Source organism: Ornithodoros turicata, chromosome 1 (genome assembly GCF_037126465.1).
Source record: "Ornithodoros turicata isolate Travis chromosome 1, ASM3712646v1, whole genome shotgun sequence".
Classification (NCBI taxonomy): Eukaryota; Metazoa; Arthropoda; class Arachnida; order Ixodida; family Argasidae; genus Ornithodoros; species Ornithodoros turicata.
The window spans coordinates 2,905,226-2,932,577 of NC_088201.1; the positions used below are offsets into that span (position 1 = coordinate 2,905,226).

Consider the following 27,352-nt stretch of genomic DNA (forward strand, 5'->3'; position numbering starts at 1 on the left):
GGAACTAATGTTTAGCAATGTTATCAAACTTTATTTTAATGCACGCTTATGAGTGTGCCACTCGACCCGGATGTTTTCGGGTAGATTCGGGTTAAACCCGAATTTTACAGATTTCGTTCGGGGGGTAAATATCGGGTGGATACGGGTTTAACCCTAAAAAGTCAGGCCCTAAGGATAGTTTGTCGAACAGCGCGAAGTGGCGACTGCGGACGCCTCGTTCGCGAAAAGTTCGTGACATCACTAGTGACGAGGATATACCTCTCAGGTGATAACGGGGTAAAGCTGACAGAGGGAATAAGCGGTCTGCCAGGAATAATTTACTTACGAGTATCTGTCGCGTATTTAAAAATGAAATACTCTGTAATTGCTCGCATTTTTGATAAGTATTTTTTCTTTAACTAACGTGGATGAGTTTTCCCTTCAGGAGCACGCCTGCGCTTTAGCCTTCCTCCATGAACAACAAAGCCATTCGCCTATTGGCGAAATACCCATGACAAATCTCAAAGTGACTTTAAAGTGTCTAAAATACACGAGCTCCTCACGTAGGTGTTCCTTTGCCACCTGTCTTTTTTTTTTATCAACTTCACTACCACGTACATAACTGTAACGTGGTTACTTTTTAAAGTTATCTTGAACTGCGTACGTTCCATGAATTTCGTCCCCATTTGTAAAAAGGCTGTGACACTTGGCGGGCCCACAGATGGAGTTTTGTTTCTCGCGAGTGGATCTCCAACAGAAACAGTAGTAGTGACACGAAGGCACCAAAACCAAGCTTAACGGTGTCGCATCCCACAGGATGAGGTAGACCAACACTAAACAACAAGAAACCCAAAAAAAGAATGCACCTCTCAGTCTTGAGCTGCTAAAAGTACACTTGGCAGTATGTCTTCATAGTATATCCACAGAAGGGAGCAAATAAAAGCGAGGCGTGTCGTGACAATGTCCTGCAGCCCCGACACAGGCTGGATGGTGCAGTCACTGTGCTGCTGCTTGTCTCACTGGGCGAGACCTTATACTACGCTTATTTGCAGAGCAGTAAAGCTAGAAGAGCGGTCACAAGAAGAAGGGCTGCCCACCGCAGCGTCAAAGCGGTCCCGCCGTTTGTGTTGCAGCCGTCACCCTTGCAGCATTCGAAGCAGCTGTACGAAGACTTGGAACGGTCGCAGGTGTCTAAGCCAAGGCCCAGACTTTGTTTCTCGTCCCGAAGGTTGCAAGGGCCCAGAGCACATTTTTTCTCGATGTAGAAGCCCTGTTGAGCTGAAAGTGCAAAGGCTGCCTTGAGAATAGCACCATCTGTATAGCAAGCACGTCTATAACCGACGTTGTGGACACCGTATATAGTCACCATAAACTTTTCATGGATGTTTAACAACTCTTCCTGGACATTTACGATTCTTTCGCGGACTCCTATGAACTTTTAATTGTTTTTTTTCGCATTTCTTTGACGTTTAAGGACTCTTGGATACTTTTAGGAAGTTTTCTTGTAGCAGCAGTTATGCTTCACACAAGGTGGGACAAGATGAGACAGAAATTTCCAACTGAATATGAAATTTTTATTTTTCGTGTTTAAAAAAAAAGCTATAGGTAGAGCACGGCATTAGAGCCCTGCACCATCCGCGGATGGAAGTGGGTATCCGCGGATATCCGCAAGATACTTGCGGATTCGTATGAAAATTTATCACTTTCTGCGGTGTGCGGATCGGATGCGGATGGCTCAAGGTCGGATGCGGATCGGATGCGGCTATACGGCGTGCTGTAATTTTTCCACTAGCAATTTATTTGTATTGCGCGCCGACAGCGAGCGCATGCTCGGGTTCACCTATGACCATGCACGGCCAAGACGAGAGAGGAGGCATTCTGGCGTCCACGCGAGCACCGACGCGGTAGCGTTCCACGCGTCACAGAAGTCTCTCCATATCGCGTTTGTTGAAAGGTTTACCTTTGCTTGTCGTCGTGAGTCCTTCCGTGACAGCATGGAGGCATCCGAAATTATACCAACAGGCTTCCGGCAGTCTTTACGCGTCCTTCGGAACGTGCGGATTTTGCGGATCGGATGCGGATGGTGCGTTTTGCTCAGCGTATCGGATGTGGATGTTAACTGTTGTGTATGTTGCGGATGCGGATCAGATCACGTGTGCGCGGATGCGGGTCGGATGCGGATGCGGATGCCAAAAATCTCATCCGCGCAGGGCTCTAGCCATAGGCACATTCCCAGGGGCCTTAGAGCTTCTGAGCTGTAAATGCAGAGTGGACGTAGCCGGTCTAAAATAAACATAAAATAAGAAATTCAAAACTGCAGATTGTCTCATCTTGCCTCAACCAACGGCCGGAGCAAGACGAGACATCGGGTGGGGCAAGATAATGAACTATACAAATTAACTATGAAAGATGAACCTTTGCCAAAAACATCATAGGAAACAGGAAATCTTGCTGGAAAATCCTATAGGCAATATGCAAAAAAAAAAAAAAAAGTAATCTCTGAGGAACAAGCATAAAGCCACCGAATAGTTCACTTATCTGTTTCTAAATTACATTACATTTAAATCGCATTAAATTTAAATTACATTAAATTGTCGCGTCTTGCCCCGTGCAGATCATCGGATGCATTAATTTTTCTGTTCAACACCGGATAACCAAGAGTGCCCATATTTCGGTAATTCGGTATTTCATAATGATCGAAGTGTATTCAGGCCCTATGGTTGATGAAGACGTAACCGCTCTTTTTGTGGTCACTTTCTGTTTCCAGGGGAAGGCCGAGGTGAAATACTTGGGTCCATAGCGCGCGCTGATATTACTTTAGTGCTTCATCAGTGGTCCCAGCGGATGATGTGGTGATCAGGCTTTTGCATTGCAATTGCAATGTGCTCCCTAAAGTCAATAATTAAAAAAAGTTGATTAAAATATCTCCGTTAATTAGTCCCGCAACTGAGGAAAAAAAACTGGTTTCCTAGTATAGCAGCCCCGTCGAGTAATCGAATGCCAAAAGTAAAACTGCCCTAAGGCAACTCCCTTTTTTTATGAAAATTTGTTGCAGATAAAAGGAAACACCCTGTACAGAGAAATACAGAAAAAGAAAGCTCCTTCACTAACCGCTGCGCAGGCAATCATCCGGGAGGTATCAAAGAGTACAGCTTGGAGTCCAGGTTGGATTGGGCCACGGACCAAGCAATGTTGACATTGTGAGAGCGCGTATTGTATAGGCAAGCAGCGGCGACCTGGTGTTATCACGCGTTCAACAGAAGTACCTACCATTTTTCACAACGGTGGTGAGGCAGACGTCGTACGCCTGATCTGTGGGACAGGTCTTGAGATAGTCCTCGTTGCAATCCTCGTTTCGGGCGACTCGGCACTGATAGCACCGGAACGACGGCGTGCTTGTTGCTCGACACCCTGCAAGGAATACCGGCACCATTAGTGCGACAAGAATGACAAAGACTCCGGACTGAAAGAAGGCTCGCATTTGTCTCGTAAAGCAACATCGCTCAAAAGAGCCAGTACGCAAAGTATAAGTGCCGTCAGCGATCAACGCGCATTTCCACAAATGTTTGAAAGAACCAGCGAAGCTCGGTAGCTTGGGTTTCTGCCAAGGTATGTGACCTCATCATGCGTGTGTCTCGTGGCAACGGCGCGATCTCTCCGGCCGTTGAGGGACGGTCACCAGGTTCGGTGAAGGAGACTGAAGACGACACAGGGCGCCCTACCATATCTCTGTGCGTAGGCGAATGCGATACATTCTGGTCAGGTCCTGATCAGACGTCATTTCAAACGTTGACATTGCACGTCTTTAGGGTCACCATATAAAGATGGCCGTTTGTAAACAACGCGTTTGGTGTTTCTGCGCGTCAGTTTCTAACTTGGATATCGATAATTAGTTTTATCCGATATCCTCGCAGTAAAAACAGGATCCTCTCTTTTGAAGAAATCAGAAAAGGCAATGTCTGTTTCTTCTGCGCATGTAGTGCGGTCAACGGTTCTGTTTTTAGAGTGGAAAGCACATCATACAAGAGTGCGATTGTCTCTCCCAGCTTCTTCTGGCGTCTTGTGACGTCAGATCGTACCATCACTTTTACTGGCTGCCGATTATCGCCTCCTTCAGCGAAGGAGCAAGGCGGCCGGCCGGCTGCTCCGTGTCAGACGGCTTTACTACTGGACGACTGGCAGCCAAGGACTTTTCTGACCTACGCGATTCAAACTCTCTTCAGCACCAGAATTGCGCGCTGCACTTGTACTGTTTGTGCGAATAAATCGTGCTCCGTACAGTGGCAACTTTTTCAAGGGTTTTCAAGGACCTCTGCGGAACCTTTTAGGCGTAATGTCTCTGGGCTTATAGATGGTACTGTGCGCTCTACTGCTACCATAGCTCGACATTTTCAAGACTTTTCAAGGACCTCTGCGGCACCTTTTAGGCGTAATATCTCTGAGCCTAGAGCTGGTACTGTGCGCTCTACTGCTACCATAGCTCGGCATTTTCAAGACTTTTCAAGGACCTCTGCGGCACCTTTTAGGAGTAATATCTCTGAACTTAGAGCTGGTACTGTGCGCTCTACTGCTACCATAGCTCGGCATTTTCAAGGCTTTTCAAGGACCTCTGCTGCACCTTTTAGTCATATAATATCTCTGTGCATAGAGCTGGTACTGTGCGCTCTACTGCTACCACAGCTCGGCATTTTCAAGGCTTTTCAAGGAACTCTGCGGCACCTTTTAGGCGTAATATCTCTGAGCTTAGAGCTGGTACTGTGCGCTCTACTGCTACCATAGCTCGGCATTTTCAAGACTTTTCAAGGACCTCTGCGGCACCTTTTAGGCGTAATATCTCTGAGCTTAGAGCTGGTACTGTGCGCTCTACTGCTACCATAGCTCGGCAGTTTCAAGACTTTTCAAGGACCTCTGCGGCACCTTTTAGGAGTAATATCTCTGAACTTAGAGCTGGTACTGTGCGCTCTACTGCTACCATAGCTCGGCATTTTCAAGGCTTTTCAAGGACCTCTGCTGCACCTTTTAGTCATATAATATCTCTGTGCATAGAGCTGGTACTGTGCGCTCTACTGCTACCACAGCTCGGCATTTTCAAGGCTTTTCAAGGAACTCTGCGACACCTTTTAGGCGTAATATCTCTGATCTTAGAGCTGGTACTGTGCGCTCTACTGCTACCATAGCTCGGCATTTTCAAGACTTTTCAAGGACCTCTAGTGCACCTTTTAGTCATATAATATCTCTGTGCATAGAGCTGGTACTGTGCGCTCTACTGCTACCACAGCTCGGCATTTTCAAGGCTTTTCAAGGAACTCTGCGGCACCTTTTAGGCGTAATATCTCTGATCTTAGAGCTGGTACTGTGCGCTCTACTGCTACCATAGCTCGGCATTTTCAAGACTTTTCAAGGACCTCTAGTGCACCTTTTAGTCATATAATATCTCTGTGCATAGAGCTGGTACTGTGCGCTCTACTGCTACCACAGCTCGGCATTTTCAAGGCTTTTCAAGGAACTCTGCGGCACCTTTTAGGCGTAATATCTCTGATCTTAGAGCTGGTACTGTGCGCTCTACTGCTACCATAGCTCGGCATTTTCAAGGCTTTTCAAGGACCTCTAGTGCACCTTTTAGTCATATAATATCTCTGTGCATAGAGCTGGTACTGTGCGCTCTACTGCTACCATAGCTCAGCATTTTCAAGACTTTTCAAGGACCTCTGCGGCACCTTTTAGGCGTAATATCTCTGAACTTAGAGCTGGTACTGTGCGCTCTACTGCTACCATAGCTCGGCATTTTCAAGACTTTTCAAGGACCTCTGCGGCACCTTTTATGCGCAATATCTCTGAGCTTAGAGATGGTACTGTGCGCTCTACTGCTACAGCTGGTATTTTCAAGACTTTTCAAGGACCTCTGCTGCACCTTTTAGTCATATAATATCTCTGTGCATAGAGCTGGTACTGTGCGCTCTACTGCTACCACAGCTCGGCATTTTCAAGGCTTTTCAAGGAACTCTGCGGCACCTTTTAGGCGTAATATCTCTGAGCTTAGAGCTGGTACTGTGCGCTCTACTGCTACCATAGCTCGACATTTTCAAGACTTTTCAAGGACCTCTGCGGCACCTTTTAGGCGTAATATCTCTGAGCTTAGAGCTGGTACTGTGCGCTCTACTGCTACCATAGCTCGACATTTTCAAGACTTTTCAAGGACCTCTGCGGCACCTTTTAGGCGTAATATCTCTGAGCTTAGAGCTGGTACTGTGCGCTCTGCTGCTACCATAGCTCGACATTTTCAAGACTTTTCAAGGACCTCTGCGGCACCTTTTAGGCGTAATATATCTGAGCTTAGAGCTGGTACTGTGCGCTCTACTGCTACCATAGCTCGACATTTTCAAGACTTTTCAAGGACCTCTGCGGCACCTTTTAGGCGTAATATCTCTGAGCTTAGAGCTGGTACTGTGCGCTCTACTGCTACCATAGCTCGGCATTTTCAAGACTTTTCAAGGACCTCTGCGGCACCTTTTAGGAGTAATATCTCTGAACTTAGAGCTGGTACTGTGCGCTCTACTGCTACCATAGCTCGGCATTTTCAAGGCTTTTCAAGGACCTCTGCTGCACCTTTTAGTCATATAATATCTCTGTGCATAGAGCTGGTACTGTGCGCTCTACTGCTACCACAGCTCGGCATTTTCAAGGCTTTTCAAGGAACTCTGCGGCACCTTTTAGGCGTAATATCTCTGAGCTTAGAGCTGGTACTGTGCGCTCTACTGCTACCATAGCTCGGCATTTTCAAGACTTTTCAAGGACCTCTGCGGCACCTTTTAGGCGTAATAGCTCTGAACTTAGAGCTGGTACTGTGCGCTCTACTGCTACCATAGCTCGGCATTTTCAAGACTTTTCAAGGACCTCTGCGGCACCTTTTATGCGCAATATCTCTGAGCTTAGAGATGGTACTGTGCGCTCTACTGCTACAGCTGGTATTTTCAAGACTTTTCAAGGACCTCTGCTGCACCTTTTAGTCATATAATATCTCTGTGCATAGAGCTGGTACTGTGCGCTCTACTGCTACCACAGCTCGGCATTTTCAAGGCTTTTCAAGGAACTCTGCGGCACCTTTTAGGCGTAATATATCTGAGCTTAGAGCTGGTACTGTGCGCTCTACTGCTACCATAGCTCGACATTTTCAAGACTTTTCAAGGACCTCTGCTGCATCTTTTTGTCATATAATATATCTGTGCATAGAGCTGGTACTCTGCGCTCTACTGCTAAAATAGCTCGGCACTTTCAAAGCTTCTCAAGGACCTCTGCGGCACCGTTTAGGCGTAATATCTCTGAACTTAGAGCTGGTACTGTGCGCTCTACTGCTACCATAGCTCGGCATTTTCGAGGCTTTTAGGGACCTCTGCTGCATCTTTTTGTCATATAATATATCTGTGCATAGAGCTGGTACTGTGCGCTCTACTGCTAAAATAGCTCGGCACTTTCAAAGCTTTTCAAGGACCTCTGCGGCACCTTTTAGGCATAATATCTCTGAGCTTAGAGCTGGTACTGTGCGCTCTACTGCTACCATAGCTCGGCATTTTCAAGGCTTTTCAAGGACCTCTGCGGCACCGTTTAGGCGTAATATCTTTGAGCTTAGAGCTGGTACTGTGCGCTCTACTGCTACCATAGCTCGGCATTTTCGAGGCTTTTGAAGGACCTCTGCTGCATCTTTTTGTCATATAATATATCTGTGCATAGAGCTGGTACTGTGCGCTCTACTGCTAGAATAGCTCGGCACTTTCAAAGCTTTTCAAGGACCTCTGCGGCACCGTTTAGGCGTAATATCTCTGAGCTTAGAGCTGGTACTGTGCGCTCTACTGCTACCATAGCTCGGCATTTTCAAGGCTTTTCAAGGACCTCTGCGGCACCGTTTAGGCGTAATATCTTTGAGCTTAGAGCTGGTACTGTGCGCTCTACTGCTACCATAGCTCGGCATTTTCGAGGCTTTTGAAGGACCTCTGCTGCATCTTTTTGTCATATAATATATCTGTGCATAGAGCTGGTACTGTGCGCTCTACTGCTAAAATAGCTCGGCACTTTCAAAGCTTTTCAAGGACCTCTGCGGCACCGTTTAGGCGTAATATCTCTGAGCTTAGAGCTGGTACTGTGCGCTCTACTGCTACCATAGCTCGGCATTTTCGAGGCTTTTGAAGGACCTCTGCTGCATCCTTTTGTCATATAATATATCTGTGCATAGAGCTGGTACTCTGCGCTCTACTGCTAAAATAGCTCGGCACTCTCAAAGCTTTTCAAGGACCTCTGCGGCACCGTTTAGGCGTAATATCTCTGAACTTAGAGCTGGTACTGTGCGCTCTACTGCTACCATAGCTCGGCATTTTCGAGGCTTTTCAAGGACCTCTGCTGCATCTTTTTGTCATATAATATATCTGTGCATATAGCTGGTACTGTGCGCTCTACTGCTAAAATAGCTCGGCACTTTCAAAGCTTTTCAAGGACCTCTGCGGCACCTTTTAGGCGTAATATCTCTGAGCTTAGGGCTTGTAGTGTGCGCTCTACTGCTACCATAGCTCGGCATTTTCAAGGCTTTTCAAGGACATCTGCGGCACCGGTTAGGCGTAATATCTCTGAGCTTAGAGCTGGTACTGTGCGCTCTACTGCTACCATAGCTCGGCATTTTCAAGGCTTTTCAAGGACCTCTGCGGCACCTTTTAGTCATATAATATCTCTGTGCATAGAGCTGGTCCTGTGCGCTCTACTGCTGCCATAGCTCGGCATTTTCAAGACTTTTCAAGGACCTCTGCGGCACCTTTTAGGCGTAATATCTCTGTGCATAGAGCTGGTCCTGTGCGCTCTACTGCTGCCATAGCTCGGCATTTTCAAGACTTTTCAAGGACCTCTGCGGCACCTTTTAGGCGTAATATCTCTGAGCTTAGAGCTGGTACTGTGCGCTCTACTGCTACCATAGCTCGGCATTTTCAAGACTTTTCAAGGACCTCTGCGGCATCTTTTAGGCGTAATATCTCTGTGCATAGAGCTGGTAGTGTGCGCTCTACTGCTACCATAGCTCGGCATTTTCAAGGCTTTTCAAGGACCTCTGCGGCACCTTTTAGTCATATAATATCTCTGTGCATAGAGCTGGTCCTGTGCGCTCTACTGCTGCCATAGCTTGGCATTTTCGAGACTTTTCAAGGACCTCTGCGGCACCTTTTAGGCCTAATATCTCTGAGCTTAGAGCTGGTACTGTGCGCTCTACTGCTACCATAGCTCGGTATTTTCAAGACTTTTCAAGGACCTCTGCGGCACCTTTTAGTCATATAATATCTCTGTGCATAGAGCTGGTCCTGTGCGCTCTACTGCTGCCATAGCTTGGCATTTTCGAGACTTTTCAAGGACCTCTGCGGCACCTTTTAGGCCTAATATCTCTGAGCTTAGAGCTGGTACTGTGCGCTCTACTGCTACCATAGCTCGGCATTTTCAAGGCTTTTCAAGGACCTCTGCGGCACCTTTTAGTCATATAATATCTCTGTGCATAGAGCTGGTCCTGTGCGCTCTACTGCTGCCATAGCTTGGCATTTTCGAGACTTTTCAAGGACCTCTGCGGCACCTTTTAGGCCTAATATCTCTGAGCTTAGAGCTGGTACTGTGCGCTCTACTGCTACCATAGCTCGGTATTTTCAAGACTTTTCAAGGACCTCTGCGGCACCTTTTAGGCGTAATATCTCTGAGCTTGGAGCTGGTACTGTGCGCTCTACTGCTACCATAGCTCGGCATTTTCAAGACTTTTCAAGGACCTCTGCGGCACCTTTTAGACGTAATATCTCTGAGCTTAGAGCTGGTACTGTGTGCTCTACTGCTACCATAGCTCGGCATTTTCACGACTTTTCAAGGACCTCTGCGGCACCTTTTAGGCGTAATATCTCTGAGCTTAGAGCTGGTACTGTGCGCTCTACTGCTACCATAGCTCGGCATTTTCAAGACTTTTCAAGGACTTCTGCGGCACCTTTTAGGCGTAATATCTCTGAGCTTAGAGCTGGTACTGTGCGCTCTACTGCTACCATAGCTCGGCATTTTCAAGACTTTTCAAGGACCTCTGCGGCACCTTTTAGGCGTAATATCTCTGAGCTTAGAGCTGGTACTGTGCGCTCTACTGCTACCATAGCTCGGCGTTTTCAAGGCTTTTCAAGGACCTCTGCGGCACCTTTTAGTCATATAATATCTCTGTGCATAGAGCTGGTACTGGGCGCTCTACTGCTGCCATAGCTCGGCATTTTGAAGGGTTTTTAAGGACCTCTGCGGCACCTGTTATGCGTAATGTCTCTGGGCTTAGATCTAATACTGTGGGCTCTACTGCTACCATTGTCTGCAGCATCATTGCTACGATGATATATACACAAACGATAGCGTTCATATAGCTATCTAATATGAAATGCGAACTGCGTGTGCGAAGATCAACTACCATGGATCAACGAAAGAGAAAGGAAAATACGTCAGGTACCTGTAAAATAGAAACATTTAGCCATAGCGCAAATAGACACTTCGCATACCTACTTTTCCGAGTGTTGTTACCGATTAGCGTTACGCAAATTATTTAGGCAATGCTCCAGACAGTCGATATATTGTTGGAAGGCTGCATACATTACATTATCCATTTGATTTAGCATTTTTATTTTTGTTTACTAATCAGAAATACTTCTTGTGCTGTGCTTCTCGAGTTGGTCGCACTGCTGCTGAAAATGCGACTTATTAGCATTTTGCGGTGTGATGCCATAGTGACAGGCTAAAACACGTACATGCACGATAACTATCATCGTCTTAAATGAACCGCCAAATATGAAATAAACCAAAGTAAACCACCAAATGACTTGTAGTTGTAGTTGTGGGAAAAGTCCCAATTTGTCATCCACACCAATATGTCTGCCATCTTCTTCCTGCATACATCCTGCCATATAGATAAGGCGCTCCTCTGTAGCTCTGACGAACAACCCTCCACGCGTCCTTGGCGTACAGATGTGAAAATACAAATATAACGTAAAACCAGAGGTACGGTATCGGAAACGGAAACGCATATCACTTTCCTCCATTACCCGAAGCAGAAACGGAAACGAGAACGTTCGGCCCGTATTGAATTCCGGCAATGGCTATTAATGTTACGCAACGATAGGAGTGATCCTTGTTCTCCGTAGTGCATGCCGTGAATACCGCGCCCATAAAGACAACGTGGTATCTTCAGTATTCGTCCCTCATCGGGACCCTTCAGTTCAGCGAGAATCATTTAGTAGAGGCTTCATCTTTGCGAGCTTCGTTTCGGAGCTATGTTTCAGGGAAAGATGGTGACGTCTTACGTTTTAGAGAATGGGGACTTTTTGTGGCGTCACGTTGGTTATGGTTTCCGTTTGGCTGCTTTCGTGGGTGGGAATACACGCGAATTAACAGTGAGTGTTATAAAAACACTGGTATTGACTGTTTATACAAGCATATTTCTTGGTTTAAATGATCTTGGCACATACTGTGACGTGGGCAGGACTCAATGCTACCAACACATGGCGTCTGTGTTTACAGGGCTCCAACCCCCGAAATGTCGTCAACCTTGTAGAGATGACGCCATTTCCTCGTGGATGACTCTGCGGACTGTTTAATGAAGTATCGTATCGCCATTGGCTAACAATGCAGGTTGACAGCCAGAATTTCTGTCGTCGCCCCTCTGCTCATCACCTTATAAATTCCCTGTACCCCACTGAAAAAAAAAAAGTCGACTACTCCACTGCATCGACTCCATGACTGAGACTGTTAAAATGATATTGAAGGTAATAGCACATGAGCAAGCGCACAAAGGTAACGAAATGTTTCTCTTACGTATTGTTTGCTGTGCATCACTTCATTTTTTCCGTATGCCAACTATGTACCCTCATGTAATGCCCGCAAGGGCCCTTGAGGTATTATTAATAAATAAATAAGTATACAGTCAAACCTCGCTTTACGAACACCCTTCGTTTCTCAAAAAATCGTTCGTAAATCGAGGTATTCGTAAATCGAGGTCCGGTGAGTGCAGTGCACAAATACCTCACAAAAACACGGGAAATTAATTTGAATAAGTTTTATTTTTGAAAATACTGTGTAATTGTGCTTTGCACCATACTTTCTGCGGGGTCTATCCTGTTTAGAAGAGATGACAGAAGTCTGATACTTGACTCACCACCCGGTCCTCAAAGTACCGTATCGCGCGCGGATGAGACTGTTTCCAACGGCAAATATTACGCTTGTCACCGGCTGTCAGGACTGAACGCCTTCTCTTGGAACGGCAAGATGTTTCCATCTCGGAGACCTGGTCCAAACTCACAACCGTTCGGCTGTAAACTCCCGAATTATTCTTTCAGGAAATGGTGAATCATGTTTGTGGAACGTAGCGACGTTGGGACATTGTATGTTTGACCTTGGCAGCATGTACTGATGAACTTTCATTATTCTCCGGTCCATTGGCCTGGTCCTCTGTACGTTCATAACGCCCGTTCGTATATCGAGGTCAGAATGGCTTGGCTACTTTGGGTCCGTTCCCTAATAATCCGTTCATAGGTCGGATATCGAGGGTTCGTAAAACGAGGTCAAAATACACGGAAAAAGTTTGGTTCCCTGTGGAGCCGTTCGTAAGTTGAGGGAATTCGTATATCGAGGGTTCATAAAACGAGGTCCGACTGTATATGCTGCCATTCACAATGGCCTTGCAGACGTGCTGGACTCTGAAACTGTCTTCTGTGTCTTCCTCTATATGTGTGTCCCTGTCTTTTTGCTGCATAATATCTACAATGTCACGTAGCCAACTACCCGAACTATCAACAGTGCTACAGGGAATTCAAGATGGCTCGAAACAGAGACTGGAGGGCGTGAAGCCAGAGACTCGAGGAATCTCGTCCAACACGAGCACAAAACTGCGACGAGCTCATGGATGAGTTATTCGCACACTTTATTTTCAGAAAAGCCGCCAACAAGTGGTTCGGAGATGTACCTGGACAGCCCGATTGCGCCACCTCACCAGGATGACGTCCGGAGAAGCATTAATGTACAGCACCGCGATGCGATTACATCGACCAAGTTTCTCCTGGATGGCCTAGACGTCTTCCTGAAAGACTGCAGTACCATCAGAAGGTTTCAGAAGCCTGCTGGCTACTATAGGTCCAAGTTAGCATTTCGACAGGAGAAATCATTGCGACAGTTCCGTTCCATTTGGAAAACATTCCTCCAGAACAGGATGAACGGATATCGGCGAATAACGAGATGATTCTCAACAATTTCTACGAAGAAACGTCCACTTTAAAGGAGCATCTGGATTGTCTCGTCCCAGACTACTGTAGCAAGGCGGAACCGTGCGATCCTAACAGAAAAACGCGGACGATCTTCACCGACAGAGCCGTGCGCGCCGGTTTTCAAAGCCGCTGGCGTCTCTGTCGTCAAGCTCGAAAGACAAAACACAGATACTCTGGACCTCTGGACAATGCGTGTGGTGCGGGACACGTGAAGCTAGACGGTTCCGAAGCCTCCGATAGCCTACCGTGAGTTTGTTCGTGGCGGGGAGTGAGGTTGTCTCCTCTGCACCACATCGAACTGTCATCGGCATCACCGCTCGTTCATTGTAGTTCGCTACCTATAGAGGCGCTCGCGTCGTCTTCACGATGGCACAGGAAATGAAAACTGCCCACAGGGGTGGCTTCCAATGCATTGTTCCATAGGCAAAAGCGTGCTGGGTAAACGCAATGCATTCTGGACAGGTCCTGATCGCACGTCACAGCAAACGTCAACGCACACGTGACCTTCAAGATGGCCGCGCCCGTGATCGGCGGCCAAACCGATTGTAACCGATGTCAACCGATTATAAACCTATGTGGCCCGCGTACAGAGCCCGTCCTGATTCCAAAGGGTTTAGGCAACCCCTGAACCTGAACCTGTAAACAAAACGCATTTGTTGTTTTGGGCTCCGTTTTGGACGTCTTTCCACCACGGCAATTATTTTTATCCTATAATCTCGCAGTAAAACGCGCGGTTTTGCACATGAGGCCACTTCCGAAGATGTGCCGATGACTCCGCGTAAAGACGCACTGAGAGGATGTGGTGCACTTAAACGAAGGAGAAACGGGTTAACATGTCACGGAAGACGCACAGTATAGTTACGCTGGTAAAATACGTTGAACTCTTGGCTTCATGCTGACGGGAGTATGTCGGCAAGTGCTCAAATGACATGTAAACAAACTCACATGACCTCAAAATGACTTTTTTCTATGACGTGCGACCAGGACAAAAGCCAGGAGCAGGCGAAAAGCACGACAGATATCCCACATTGGACACACTCATCAGATTTAGCACTGGTAACGAGGCTTAGACGGAAGTGCAGCTGATGCAGCAGCAGCAACGGTTGTTTCGCCTGCCGCAAGGCTTCTGCCATGGCGCACCGACCTAACCAACGGCTTCGCCGTTTCGTCGTGAACTCACGCAGTATCAGATTGTGTCTGAGTTATCGCGAGGCGAAATGCCGAAGTATGACTGCCACAGACAACATTATAGGAGAAAGAATTAGCACTACTGTTACAACTTATTACGACGCATGCAACACCACGCATGGGCGCACAGCACAGAGGAGCATAATAATTACTTGAGTGCAGAATTTCAGTGTTCATGCTATTTTATGTAGGTGAACCAGCTATTCCATCTTGGCAGTTTTTTTAAAGGTACCGTAAAGATGTAGAGACAAAATCTCAGATGATTCATCTATCCAATAACCTGAGTACTCTTCCTTAGTCACTATTTTCGTCACAATAGAGCTTATAGTGTTTTAGAAAATCCAAATAGAAATTTACGGGCAACACTGTACTGTGTCGAACTGGTCACCGAATGCGCATTGGTCGTCAAGTACATTGCATGCGGACAACGCTGGGTCTAAAACGAAAGAAGTTGGCTACGTGTCGGTTAGCCATCAGTATGAACAAGTCAGCCGGGACCCGGGTATGGCCAGCACCCCGGAGTACCCGGGAGCATATAGATCTCTGTTGCTCGACGAATGGGTAAGTATTTGCCGCTACACGTCGCCCTGAGCCGTTTTGCCTGTGTGACATTTCTTACTTGTTCCGCTGAGTTTACAGACAACAAGCTGTTAAACTACGCTGTCGACAAGCCGATGACGTTTGTAGGGAGATTAGTCAGACGACGTTGAGCAGAAATGCCATCGGAGGTCGGTAGATACGCTTTCAGTGTTGCCAGGCAGAGGAGCACATATAGGTGAACACATTTGTGCGGAGTCCCTCGCTCGGTATTCGAGGGCCTCCAAATATCAACTTTTCGAGGCACTGTGCGAACGCTGGAATATGCATCCCAGAACTAATTTCACTCCTCCTGACTTAGGGTACTTTTTGTAAATGTAAGAGACGCATCCATGTGAACCTCTGTTATGAGTCTTACAAGAAGGAGGCTTATAGACGCACCGATACAGCTGTATAGCTCGGACGGCATGGCGGACAGAACCACTGGGCGGGAGAAATCATCAACGACGTTCATAAACCCCTATTAATATAATTAATTATTTAAAATAATTATTACATATATGAGGAACTGTGCGTTTTGGCTGTACATCGAATTCTTCTCGCACATTTGCCTCTCACAGCGACACTGGGAAACCAGATCTACACAGCGAAGCAGAGCAAAGCTACCGCGCTATTGATGATGTGATTGCATATACGCTACTTGATTCGTCGTCATTAGAGAACTACTTGAAACACCCCGGGATATTGCGCGAAATATTGTCAGTTTGATCTACCTATATGACAAGAAGTATCCAAACAGCGCTGCTGCACAGGTTGCGAGCCAATTAGCTGGGATGTGGTCAGCCTAAGACCATTCGGGGCTAGCTGGGACGTCTCATATAGCTTGGAAATGGATCATCTTCTTGCAGCTATAGTCCTTTGTGACACCGCCCACAACAACACCAGCTGCTCCATGCATTACGATGGGATGAGGTGTTTACCTCAGTGCATGTGCCCACAATTATGCGATGGCAAGCTGTTGACACAACGACCTCGTGGTGTTTCTTGTACTTTACTTTCTATTTATTTATTTTTTGACGATTTTTTGGCCTTCTGTCGGCCAAAATCATCCCGTAAAATTTTCTGTCCCGTGTTGCTCCAGATAAAGACCTATTCCACACGAAAACTGTTAATGATGTTTTCGTAACTCTCGAAAGAGTATTTTGGTTCCTATGGAGCAAAAGTGTGCCCGCCCCTGTCACTCCCATTTCCTCCGTGAAAACCGTTTTTTGAATAAACGTTTGCGCATGCGCATGTTTCATATCATAACCAGTGGGACTCGTCGACAACAGGTGTACACGTCATATACGTAATATTTATTCCAATAGAGTTTCTTTGGCTGAGGTTTGGACTTTGGAGTGTACCTCTTTCACTCGGGAAAAATAATCTCTTTCCGAATAGACGAGTTCAGAAGATCCCAGTGCTCTTTGCGCACGCATTGCATCCTGGGAGCTTGCTGAGCGGGGGAACGAAGAATAATCCTTCACATTTCACTTTCGCTGACCTTGACACATCGTGCACTCTTAAAAATGAACTTCACCGCATAGCACGCTCCTAGCCAACCATAATCTCGAGTGATATCGTTATCTGCCCTGATTTGTTGAAAACGGGAGGCGTACGCCTTTTTTGTGACACTTATGCTGTTCATAATTGTCACAAAAAAGGCGTACGCCTACCGTTTTCAACAAATCAGGGCAGATAACGATATCATTCGAGATTATGGTTGGCTAGGAGCGTGCTATGCGGTGAAGTTCATTTTTAAGAGTGTGGACAAGGGACCGGTACGGGAGAAATCGGAACAGTTTGGAGGCTACCCGTTTCTTTCGTATTAGTAAACTCCCACAATTCAAAGCGGCGCTAAGCACTCTGGGATCTTCTGAACTCCTTTATTTGGAATCGCATCGGGTCTACAGAGCTGATAGTTGACAGTCCACAACCACAATGAACGAGAATGTCATCCTCTTTGCTGTACTGAGCGGGGATCCCTTTGTGAACCGCCTTATAGCGAAGAGCTGTAAACGTCGTATGCTACGTGCGACGCAATTGGAGGACGACAAATTTCTTCCTTCTTTCCTTTCCTCGGACAGTCTTCTTGAGGAGAAAATGTCGGGATGAAGGCGGAGCTCTCCAAACGTTGACTTCCCTATACTCTCCTCTCATCCTCAACTGTCCCGGATAATCTGAGGCAGCAAGGTCCGGCTGGGCAAAGAAATGTGTTGAAACGTCTTGTTGTGTGTATAGAGCGTTGGAAGAGGGCTGAATCGATCGGCATGAGAAAAAAGAAGAGCCGTCTCGCTCGATGGAACGAGTGCGGCTTTATTTTTCCTGCCCTTTATTGTTCTTCAGTTACGCCCAGGTCCTGCTTTTAAACTCCCTCGTGTGCCTTCAGTCAGGTAGTGACTTGCAACTATATATAGTTACTTTGTTGAGTAACTGTAGTTACGGTAAAGATTGAATTTTCTGAGAAAGTAACTGGTTATCGCTTTCAAAGTAACTTATCCATGATTGCATCTACACTCTATAGAATCATAACTTGACCGCATAGCACGCTCTGCACAAAGCATTGCCACGAATCATAGGGTTATCGCCTCTGATGCGAAAAGAGAGGGGAGCGTACGCCCTTTTCTGTCAATTTGGATCTATGATAATTGATACAAAAAGGCGTACGCCTCCCTCTCTCTTGGAATCAGAAGCGATAACCCTATCATTCGTGGCGATGGTTGGCGCAGACGGTCACGTGGTCACGTATACGGTCAACTTGTGTTTTTAGAGTGTATGACGTCCCACCTATGTGAATCGAGACAAAAACTATAGGCTCGAAAAGCATGTTTTGGTTTTAATCCGAGGCTCCATTCTGCAGTGCACATGCATCGTTTAAAACAAAATGTTGCAATTTTTTTTTGAAATAAAAAGAAATAATAAATTTTGAGCCTCTTTATCCTCATTATCGGCCTAAAGCTGCCAAGAAAGTGAGACACAGTTTAACATATTTTAACGCTCAGCATTTATTTCAAATTGGTGGCTTTGCGTCGCGAGTTGTCTCGCGACGTAAAGCCACCAATTCACCACCACCTCATTTCTAAGAGTGTATGATCATGAGCGACGGTCTGTGGATGAATTTTGCCCACCGTGACCCGCGAGGCGCGTATACGAGCTCGCGTAGCTTAGTGGTTAGCGTGCTGGCCATGTCACGTCGAGACTGGGAGGTACCCGGGTTCGAAGGGTTTTTATCCTGGGTTTTCCTCAGACACTTCCAGACTTATGTCGGCACAGTTCTCTTAGAAATCGGCCGTCAGTCGTGACGTTGCCCATCACCACCACCGACAAGGCGCCGAAGCAGCTTGTGCCGCGCAATTAGGTTGTTGCCGCCTTCGGATAGCTTCATTCTACCTTTCGTGATGTTGATGATGATGATGTTGTTGTTGATGATGATGATGATGATGACGATGATTGAAAGAAAAAAATGGACGTTGCACTTGGACTGAATTGCTGCTGCAACTTGTTCGTCCTCGCTGGCTTCCCCATTATACGTGTTATTCCGGTTATGTTCGTCCACGATACCTCTGCTGTACACTTCTCGCTTTTCAAATACAAAGCGATTATTCACGTATACAGCTTGAGACAAAAGTTTACGAAACACCGGGGTGTCGCATTTCTCCATTGGAGCGACACCCCAACAGCAAACAGGAGCGGATATACGCATACTGGGAGAATAGCCGGTCATCCGTTTCTTATTCCATCTCTTCTTCATATAGCTATAGCAGAGGGAAGTTCCGATCAAGAAATACACTAGCGTCTTGTCCCCACCTATCATGTTTCCAACCAGATTTAAATAACTGGTATAGGGCAGGTGGCGAAGGAATTGACTGCCATCACACTTGATGATGAGATATGAAGGTAGTTGAACCAGGCACAGGAGTGCATGGTTCGCTGGTAAGACAACTGTGCTTTGATGTGGAAGCCTTCCCTACAAACAGACAGTGACCCCCTTGAGTTTGATTACTTGACAACAAGGACAAAATGGACAAAGAACAGGACGAAAAGATAACTTCATTGGCTTCACCAGTGTATATGCACAGTGTCATTCCCATACTGCACTCTACACTCTAAGAGAAAAAGGAGTAAAACGGGGAGTAATTGCAGCTTCTACTCCCCTAGTCTGCAATTACTCCCTATTTGAGTCCCCTAACCCAACATTTAGTCCCGACATTTACTCCCCAGGACTGCAAATTGTCACTAAACTTCGCGAATGGTCTCCCGAATGCAACAGTCTACGTAAATATGTGCCCTTAGTCAATTTGAACGACCTAAGGCCGTATAACTCAGACAACGTAGCAATTTTCCAGCCACACAGAGTAAGAAACAGTTAGCGCATCTTTCTTCGAAAATTGTGCCCTAGTATGGCGCAAGGTTTTATATCACTCGATATATCACGGTTGAAGTTTGCTTCAAAGTATTTTCATGCATGCGCACCAATTATGTACCTGGGACTCTTACAACAGCGCGTGAAATGCGGTCTTCACTCTGTGACATTCATTTACTGCCGTGCATTTACTCCCGAAAGGGACTATTTTTTGTGGCAATGCAATTACTCCCCAAAAGGAGTAAAAGTACTCCTTTTTTTTCTTAGAGTGTATAGGCGGCGCGCAGGGCCTGTAGGGGCGCTACTGCTTGTACCCCTGGCGGAGAAAACGCTCCAATTGTGTTGGGAGCAGCGAGACAGTAGCAGACGACGCTGCGCATTAGCATACATGTGTAGTATAAACGTTTCGGTAGGGTTGCTTTATATTAGATACGACGTGTCCAATTTCCAATCAGGAATTCTTGGGAAGGGAGAAAAATTATACGAGAGTGGGCATGTCCACGATGAGAGAACTGATGTTCTGAGGCTGGAACAACATAGAAAGGACAAATACATACTAAGCTTTGTATATATTTGTCCTTTCTATGTTGTTCCAGCCTCAGAACATCAGTTCTCTCATGTTCAACTGTTGCCGCTTGCGTCGATCCCGTTGTATGAATGTGTGTATGAGTGAGCAAAAATGTAAGAGTGAAAGGAGGATGAGCGAGAGAGAGAGTGGCTGGTTTGTCCCTTCAGATGACGCGCCCTTGGAAGTCGCTGGGGAGGTGTGTTAGCTTAGCTCAATTGATGGTGCCCTGGACCGGTAATCCAGAAGATGTGGGTTCGAGTCCTACAGCTGGCTAGCCTTTTCAATGACTTTCATCTTTCATCATGTCCACGATGTTTCGTGCCCCATGGAAGACAATGTGGTTGTGAGGGTAAGTCCATGCCTCAGACAAATTTCAGCATATACGCAGTTGAAATACTTGGAGGTGCCGCCATGCAACGCTTCTTCAATGCTGTCATAGACAAAGCAGTGTTGCATAACTTAGAGGAGGACGATGGGCACCCCCGCCCGCCCCCCTGGAACTATACTCCCCTCTCATACTCCTGGCCAATCGCCCTGTGTGGCTAAGGGCCATTTCCTGTGTGGCTGAAGAAGAAGAAGAAGAAGGTGCATGGGATGTGCATGGGATTGCGGTCCCTGGCTCGAGTTGGGACTCTGGGCACTTGTCGATTAAAGCTTGTTGGGGTTGGTCACCTGGAGCTTCGGTCTGTCTGACTCATTTACGTAACACATTTTGGTGCCGAAACCCGGTATTCGGACCGCTCTCCGATGTCAAGCGAAGCACTCGACGGCCTGCTGCGTACTCGGGCAGGAACCCGCGACGGGGTCACCCATACCACCGAACATCTCGCCGTACTTCTGTCTCGACCGGTAAAAGCCAAGGCAGCAATTCAAGCAGACCTCAGATGCCTGATTGCCGGGAAGGCAGCCTTAGCGGAGCTGGATGCCCAGGTCATGGGTTTGATAAGTGCTGAGAGATTCGATGACGAACTGCAAGATATACTGGAGCAAGAATGGGCAAGTGGAACTGGCAATTTCGAAAGCGAGAAGCGCACTCCGCCTGGCTCCCTTGCCTACGTTGCCTACTGGGACGTTCACTGTGTGGACACGCGGAACAGTTCATCTCACTACAGCTGGTCAGCTCGAAAGTCAAGTCTCGGTCAGCCAGCCTCCTGCTTCTCCAGTGGGCGCAATTGAAGGTCAATCAAATTCGACAGAGAGTGCCACAATACAAGAACGCTCGATGTCACGCCATCCGCACCGGTCGGACCTCACAGCAAACATTGAGGCATCTTTCGCGGAATGGCGATGCCAGCGTACAAACAGCACGAACGCAGAACACCAGGAAACCGCTGAGGGTCAGTGTGATGCAAAAGTATTGCCAGAGGACTGCAACCTCAGTAAGCGACCAGGGAAAGACTGCACTGACCGTAAGGATTCGCTAGTTCAAACCAGTTTGCCAGAAGGCCTACCCCCCGTCTATACACGAGCAACGTGGCACAAAAATCGTCAAACTCCGAATGTGATTCGCACGACGTTGTGCAAAGCCACCAACGGTATTCGCAGATCTTCGCTAAAAGAGACATAATCCCTAGCTCTAAGATGGGGAGAATGTCGTCGAACGTCGGCAGCAGAATCAACGCTCAACCGCAATCGGCGGAGGACCTTGGCAGCGCTTTAGAAGCCACACCTTTGCCCACAGTCGTGCACTCTAGTCAGCAGACACCAGCATCAGTCTCCTTTATGAAACTCAGCGACCCAGCGGCAGCAGCCACAGACCACAGACGGTTCGCGCCAAGGACTATACTTAAGGCCCTTCTTTTTCTGCTGTGGCAAATACTGAATTCCGCAGCAGCGAACTATTAATTCTGCATTTTGCTGTGGTAAAAGGCAAATTTCCCTAGTTCCGACAGAAAATACTCTCTGTTAGCTCTTAGTGTGGAGGAACACAGTTACAACTCCAAAAACTTTTGTGACTTAGTATAACAAGGTACATTGTACTTTCTTCTGAGAGGGAGTGACTTTTGTCACTGTCAAATTGTAGTTGCTAAGTGACCTCTCTGCATGTACATAATTTACAGTCACACAGAGGTACTTGACAGCTATAGACACCAAAGCAGGGGTCAGCATTTGCATTCCACTCCAGAATCCCAATATGTTACAGGGTCGTTCCAGCACACAGATGGGGCAATATCACGGCCTGGTGACCTTATCCGGTTGGCACATCTACGCTGTAACGCAAGCCGACCCGGTGCGAGCAAAGTCCATTAATCTCGCGCATAAACTGAGTTAAGCGCGCCATTTCTGCAAAATTCTGCGCAAAACCTCATATTCCGCGGCAGACCCACAATTCTGCGAATTTTTGCAGAATCGCGGAATCGCAGAAAAAGAAGGGCCTTAACTATACTGTACAGCACACCACACCCTGTGCCGCACCGCGAGGATGTTTCGGATGTTTTGGGGACTTCACGTCAGACGACGACGCGGACGATTGAAATATTGCAAATCTTCGTAAACCCCAGACCGTGAGGACACCTGCCTCGATCGGCCACGTCCCCACCTGACGTCACTTGGACACTGCACGGATATGATCGCCGCCAACGCGGCCACCCTGTCGGCGCGGGAGTGTGTTGCATAACTTAAAGGAGGACGGTGGGCGACCAAGTGCATGGGAATGCGATGAGCGCGCTGCGCCTGGCTCGAGTTGAGATTCTGGGCACTTGTTAATTAAAGCTTGTTGGGGTCGGTCACCTGGAGCCTCGGTCTGTCTGACTCATTAACGTAACAAGCAGCACTGTACAGCGCAGGTATTTTTATTGTGTATTTTCTCTGCATATTGCGAGCGTGCCCCACAGGGCTCTACTACTTCGTATAAAAGACGTGGTACTTTACACTATTTGGTTCTTTTTCGGAAAAATGGTTTCAACTGCGAGGTATATCTCTATACAATTTTTAGACGGTGAAAAATAATTACGGCTGCTTTCCTAATAATAAGGTATCCACTATCGACAGGGCTGTTGCAAATGTGAACTGTGTTCAGTTGTTTGTGTCAGACGTTTTTGTCGGTTGTGTTTATTCCAACTTTTCAATACTCAAAATGTACGAAAACCGTGCAAGTGTGGTGTAAGCAACGTCTGTCGCCGTGAGATATTAGTTGGCATTTTAGTAAGCAAAGCAGGATCTAATACACATTCGTGAATGATGAGCAATACAGTTCGAGCACCGCAAAAGAGCAAGCGTGGAAGAAGGCCCTCAGCGAAACAGCAGAGTCAGAGCCGACCGCCACGGCATAGAATGAGTTTCGATTTCAGGAGAGGCCTTTTTGGGGACCGTTACCACAAGGTGCTCGGAAAAGGCTCCGCTCGGGATTCGTGACCAGACCTATGCATATATGATCCAATCAAGACGACCGTTTCCCGTAGGAAAAGAAGACGCATCGAAGAAGGCGGCTGTTGGGGGCGCAAATCGATAGTCAAAGGTGGCACCCACAGTATGGCGGCCACCATGCAGGGTCACAGAGCCACTCTTGCTCCTACAACTATACTGTTGACAAAGGTGGGTGTAATCTGCTCTATGGAAGAGCCCCCCACCCCCCTTTCAAGTCAAACATACCTTGGTAGTATAATGTCACTACTGTAATGAAATTATAGTAATGAATTACTTTTTTCTGGTAATTTGTAATGTAATGCATTAGTTCTGACATTATGTAATTTGTAATGAAATTTAATTACATTTGGGCAGTAATTTGGATGACATTACTGATTACTTTTTTTACAAAGGAATCGAGTCTGTGTTTGCACTTGGCAGAAAGAGAGTTGGCGACCGGCGAGTTAAAAGAATTCCAACGCCCACAATGAATTTCCACATCCTCAATAGCGTTACGATTAAGTTCGCAGTAATGACTTTGTAATGTCATTACTTTTTCGTAGTGATTGTAACGTAATTTCATTACGTCTCAATTGCAGTAATGAGTAATGTAATTTAATTAAATTCTAGCTGGAGTAATGAGTAATGTAATTTAATTACAATTTAGAACTAATTTACCCAGGTATGACGCCAAACAAAAAAAGAAAAAAAACAACAACTCTTAGTATCATTTCAGTTACGACAGACGAATTATGAACAGCATAAGTGTCACAAAAAAGGCGTAGCCTACCGTTTTCAACAAATCAGGACAGATAAGAATATCATTCGAGATGATGGTTGGCTAAGAGCGTGTTATTTGTTGCCGACTGCCGCGGTTGGAAGGCCATCAGCATACGGGCTGCGTTTTGTCGGTATTTTACCACAGAGGGCGCTCCACGGAAGACCTTTCGCGCCAAATTCCGTGAGCTCATCGAAGGAATTTGGGACGGCCTCAACTTCGCTGTGGTAGTAGTTTCCATTGTTTCCAAGTCTTGTTTTCGATCTATATTAACACCAAGCGCACAAACGAAACAAACAGGTTGATTTTTTGTTCGCGCTGTTGAATCAATGCTTTCTCTCCGGATGCGCTTCTCTTTCATCCTCTCATATTCTCTCTCTCTCTCTGTCTGTCTCTCTCTCCTACGCATCACTCTCGCTTTCCCTCGCCTATTCCTATACTCTTCCTCCTTGGCTTCACTGACTCGGTCGGTATTTTTCATTGCCAAAGGTGGCAACCCTAGTTACGACTCGGTTTGAAGGCGACTAAACATTGATCCTGCCTGGTGATCTTTGGCGCTCGCTGAGCCTTATCGTCTGCCGTGTATCCTGCATCGTAACCACCACGGGCGCTGGCTGACTAAGTGAAACAAGCAGTCGTCATTGTCCTGCTTGCTGATTGGTTCACTCGGTATGAATCGTCACCAACGACCCCGCCTGCATACCTTCGCCCCAAAACACAACTTCACCACGCCAAGAGTCAAGCATAAGTTACAATGATGTCGTTGTATATCTCGTTCAAAATGTGAGGCCTTTTTGCGAGGCAGTTGTGTCCAGTGCTTCTCACCTCGTTCCAACTGCCACAGAACGATGACATTGTCACTTGTAGTTGGACGAGAGAGCGACATCTTCCCTCACATGTGTTGCAACTTGCAACAAATCAGGAAAGAGATAATTCTGAACGCGTTATGGGGGTGCTTAGAGAAAGAACTGATCCCTAAAATTGTCCGAAGCCCACTGGACAGCATTTACAGCATTTACAGTCGAACTCCTTTACAACGAAGCTCAGGGGACAGCAAAAAAAAAAATTCGCAGTAAAGGTATTTTCGTTAAAAAGGATGTCCATTATTGGACCTATAGGCTCCAGCGCGGGACCGCAAAAATTTTTTTCTGTAGTGGTATTTTCGTTAAAAAGGTGTTCGCTATAAAGGAGTTTGACTGTATAACACTTCCGCAGTCGATACTTTCCTTCACCGAATAACCTAGAAGTTTTACCAGCATTACTATTCGAGTACACATCGACTGACATGTTGCACGAACGACGCTGTTTTTTTTTCTTTTTTTTTTCCTACGAGGAATTACAAAATATGTTTGACGCGACCATAAATCTATTCTCGTCACAAAGGATAACACTGATACCGACACGCGGAATATCGTTACGTAAGACCTCATCTTTGCCTTCATTTGACGAAAGTCCTTGTGATGGAAACCTCGATTGATCAAAGGCTAATTACGTTGCGAGACAACCACGAGCATGGGCTACGACCTGTGCTCGCCCGTACTCAACGACCCTCGGCCAAGGTCCGTGTCTGCGGGCGGACCAACTAATCCACCCAGGAATTTTCTTTGCAAGTTTATTTATATTCATTCGGGGTCTTCTTACGACACTTTGACATCAATCGTTGCAAAAAGAGCCTCTCGTCTTCAGCGAATCGAGAGCGATATCATTGTGAATGCTAAGCAACCGTCACAGGTGCCACGTCAATTACTCAGGAAGCCCTCCAGTTGCATAAGTGAACGAAAGAGAAATGGAGTTATTAGATTAGATATACAACAATCTAAATTGAATTCGCTTCCAGGTCCCCAGTAAGCAGCCACTGCGGTTCTTGAGGCGAATAGCACATCTACCTTGAGCTCTGGTACACACAACGAAGCAATGCCTTTGGCGAAAAGGGGAAAAAAATGTGTGTGTGTGTGACACACGACCATAGGAAGGGAATGTACCAGAACATGAAATCAAATATTACACCATGCAATAGGTGCCACACATACAGGATATCATTGTTTTCCATGAACCCTGTTTTGCATCGGTAGACTTTGAGCCCTTATCTCAAAAACCTGGAACCAAGAAGTGCTATATTGATTGAGTGAACATTGTCATATACGACGAAGGCTCCAGAAAGTTAACGTCTGATTACAGGAATCAAGTTGTACACTCTTAGAAATGAACTTCACCGCATAGCACGCTCCTAGCCAACCATAATCTCTAATGATACCGTTATCTGCCCTAATTTGTTGAAAACGGGAGGCGTACGCCTTTTTTTGTCACAATTACGAACAACATAAGCGTCACATAAAAGGCGTACGCCTCCCGTTTTCAACAAATCAGGGCAGATAACGGCATCATTAGAGATTATGGTTGGCTAGGAACGTGCTATGCGGTGAAGTTCATTTTTAAGAGCGTAGGGGAGCAAATGCAATCTGTACTGGTACGACTATACGATTGGTCCGAAGGACCAATGCAGCAACCTTTGCGCCCATGCTTCGCAAAGAGACTTCCTTCGGGAACGGCGTACGAAAAGTCGGCAACCATGGTGAAGATGACGATGATAAGAAAGCGAGCGTCAAGACGTGGCGAAAACGCTTCTCAGCTCAACCTCACCTCACATTCACTAACTACGTCACATGACCCGTAGAACCGACCACACGGACCGGATATGTCTGCGAACCGTGAACATGGTCCCTAAAAAAAAGTCGACGAGACGTTCGTCGGCGGGTACCGTTCGTACGAAGGGAGACAGAAAATGATACGAGTTTGGGAAACTTACCTGCGATGAGTCCAGCCAGCAAGATCAACAACGGCAGCATGGCGTCGCTGTTAGACGCAGCAGCAGCATGCACCGTTCCCGTCGGAGGAAACAACTGCAAGACACGCCGCAGGGCGAGCAGCATCCGCCGCGCATGCGCACTCCCTACCCCGTCGTCAGGCGATGGCTCCTCGGGAAACACGCGCGGGGATTCTGCTTTCTTTTGCAAGTCGGCAAAACGCATCAGAAAGGAATGTCTGGGTCTGATCAAAGGGACCAAGGGGCATCTGCGGGTCCGTGGGGGGTTGAACGATCGCCTCCCAAATCATCAGGTTAAACATTACTTTTCCCCCTCTCCCCCGCTACGCACTTGGACAAAGAAACCGCTACCACACTCTTAAAAATGAACTTCACCGCATACCACGCTCCTAGCCAACCGTTATCCCGGATGATATCGTTATCTGCCCTGATTTGTTGAAAA

The 27,352-nt window shown here is 46.8% G+C and overlaps 1 protein-coding gene across 1 annotated transcript; it reads right to left on the reverse strand.

The window, feature by feature from the left end:
- Positions 1–417: 417 nt before the first annotated feature.
- On the reverse strand, positions 418–26,967 carry LOC135377306 (uncharacterized). The gene is made up of 3 exons (XM_064609641.1): positions 26,893–26,967; positions 3,250–3,390; positions 418–1,257 (listed from the first exon to the last, which is right to left on the reverse strand). The coding sequence occupies exons 1-3, from the start codon at positions 26,930–26,932 to the stop codon at positions 1,022–1,024; spliced, it is 417 nt and encodes a 138-aa protein (XP_064465711.1). The 5' UTR covers positions 26,933–26,967; the 3' UTR covers positions 418–1,021.
- Between the last annotated feature and the right edge of the window lie 385 nt (positions 26,968–27,352).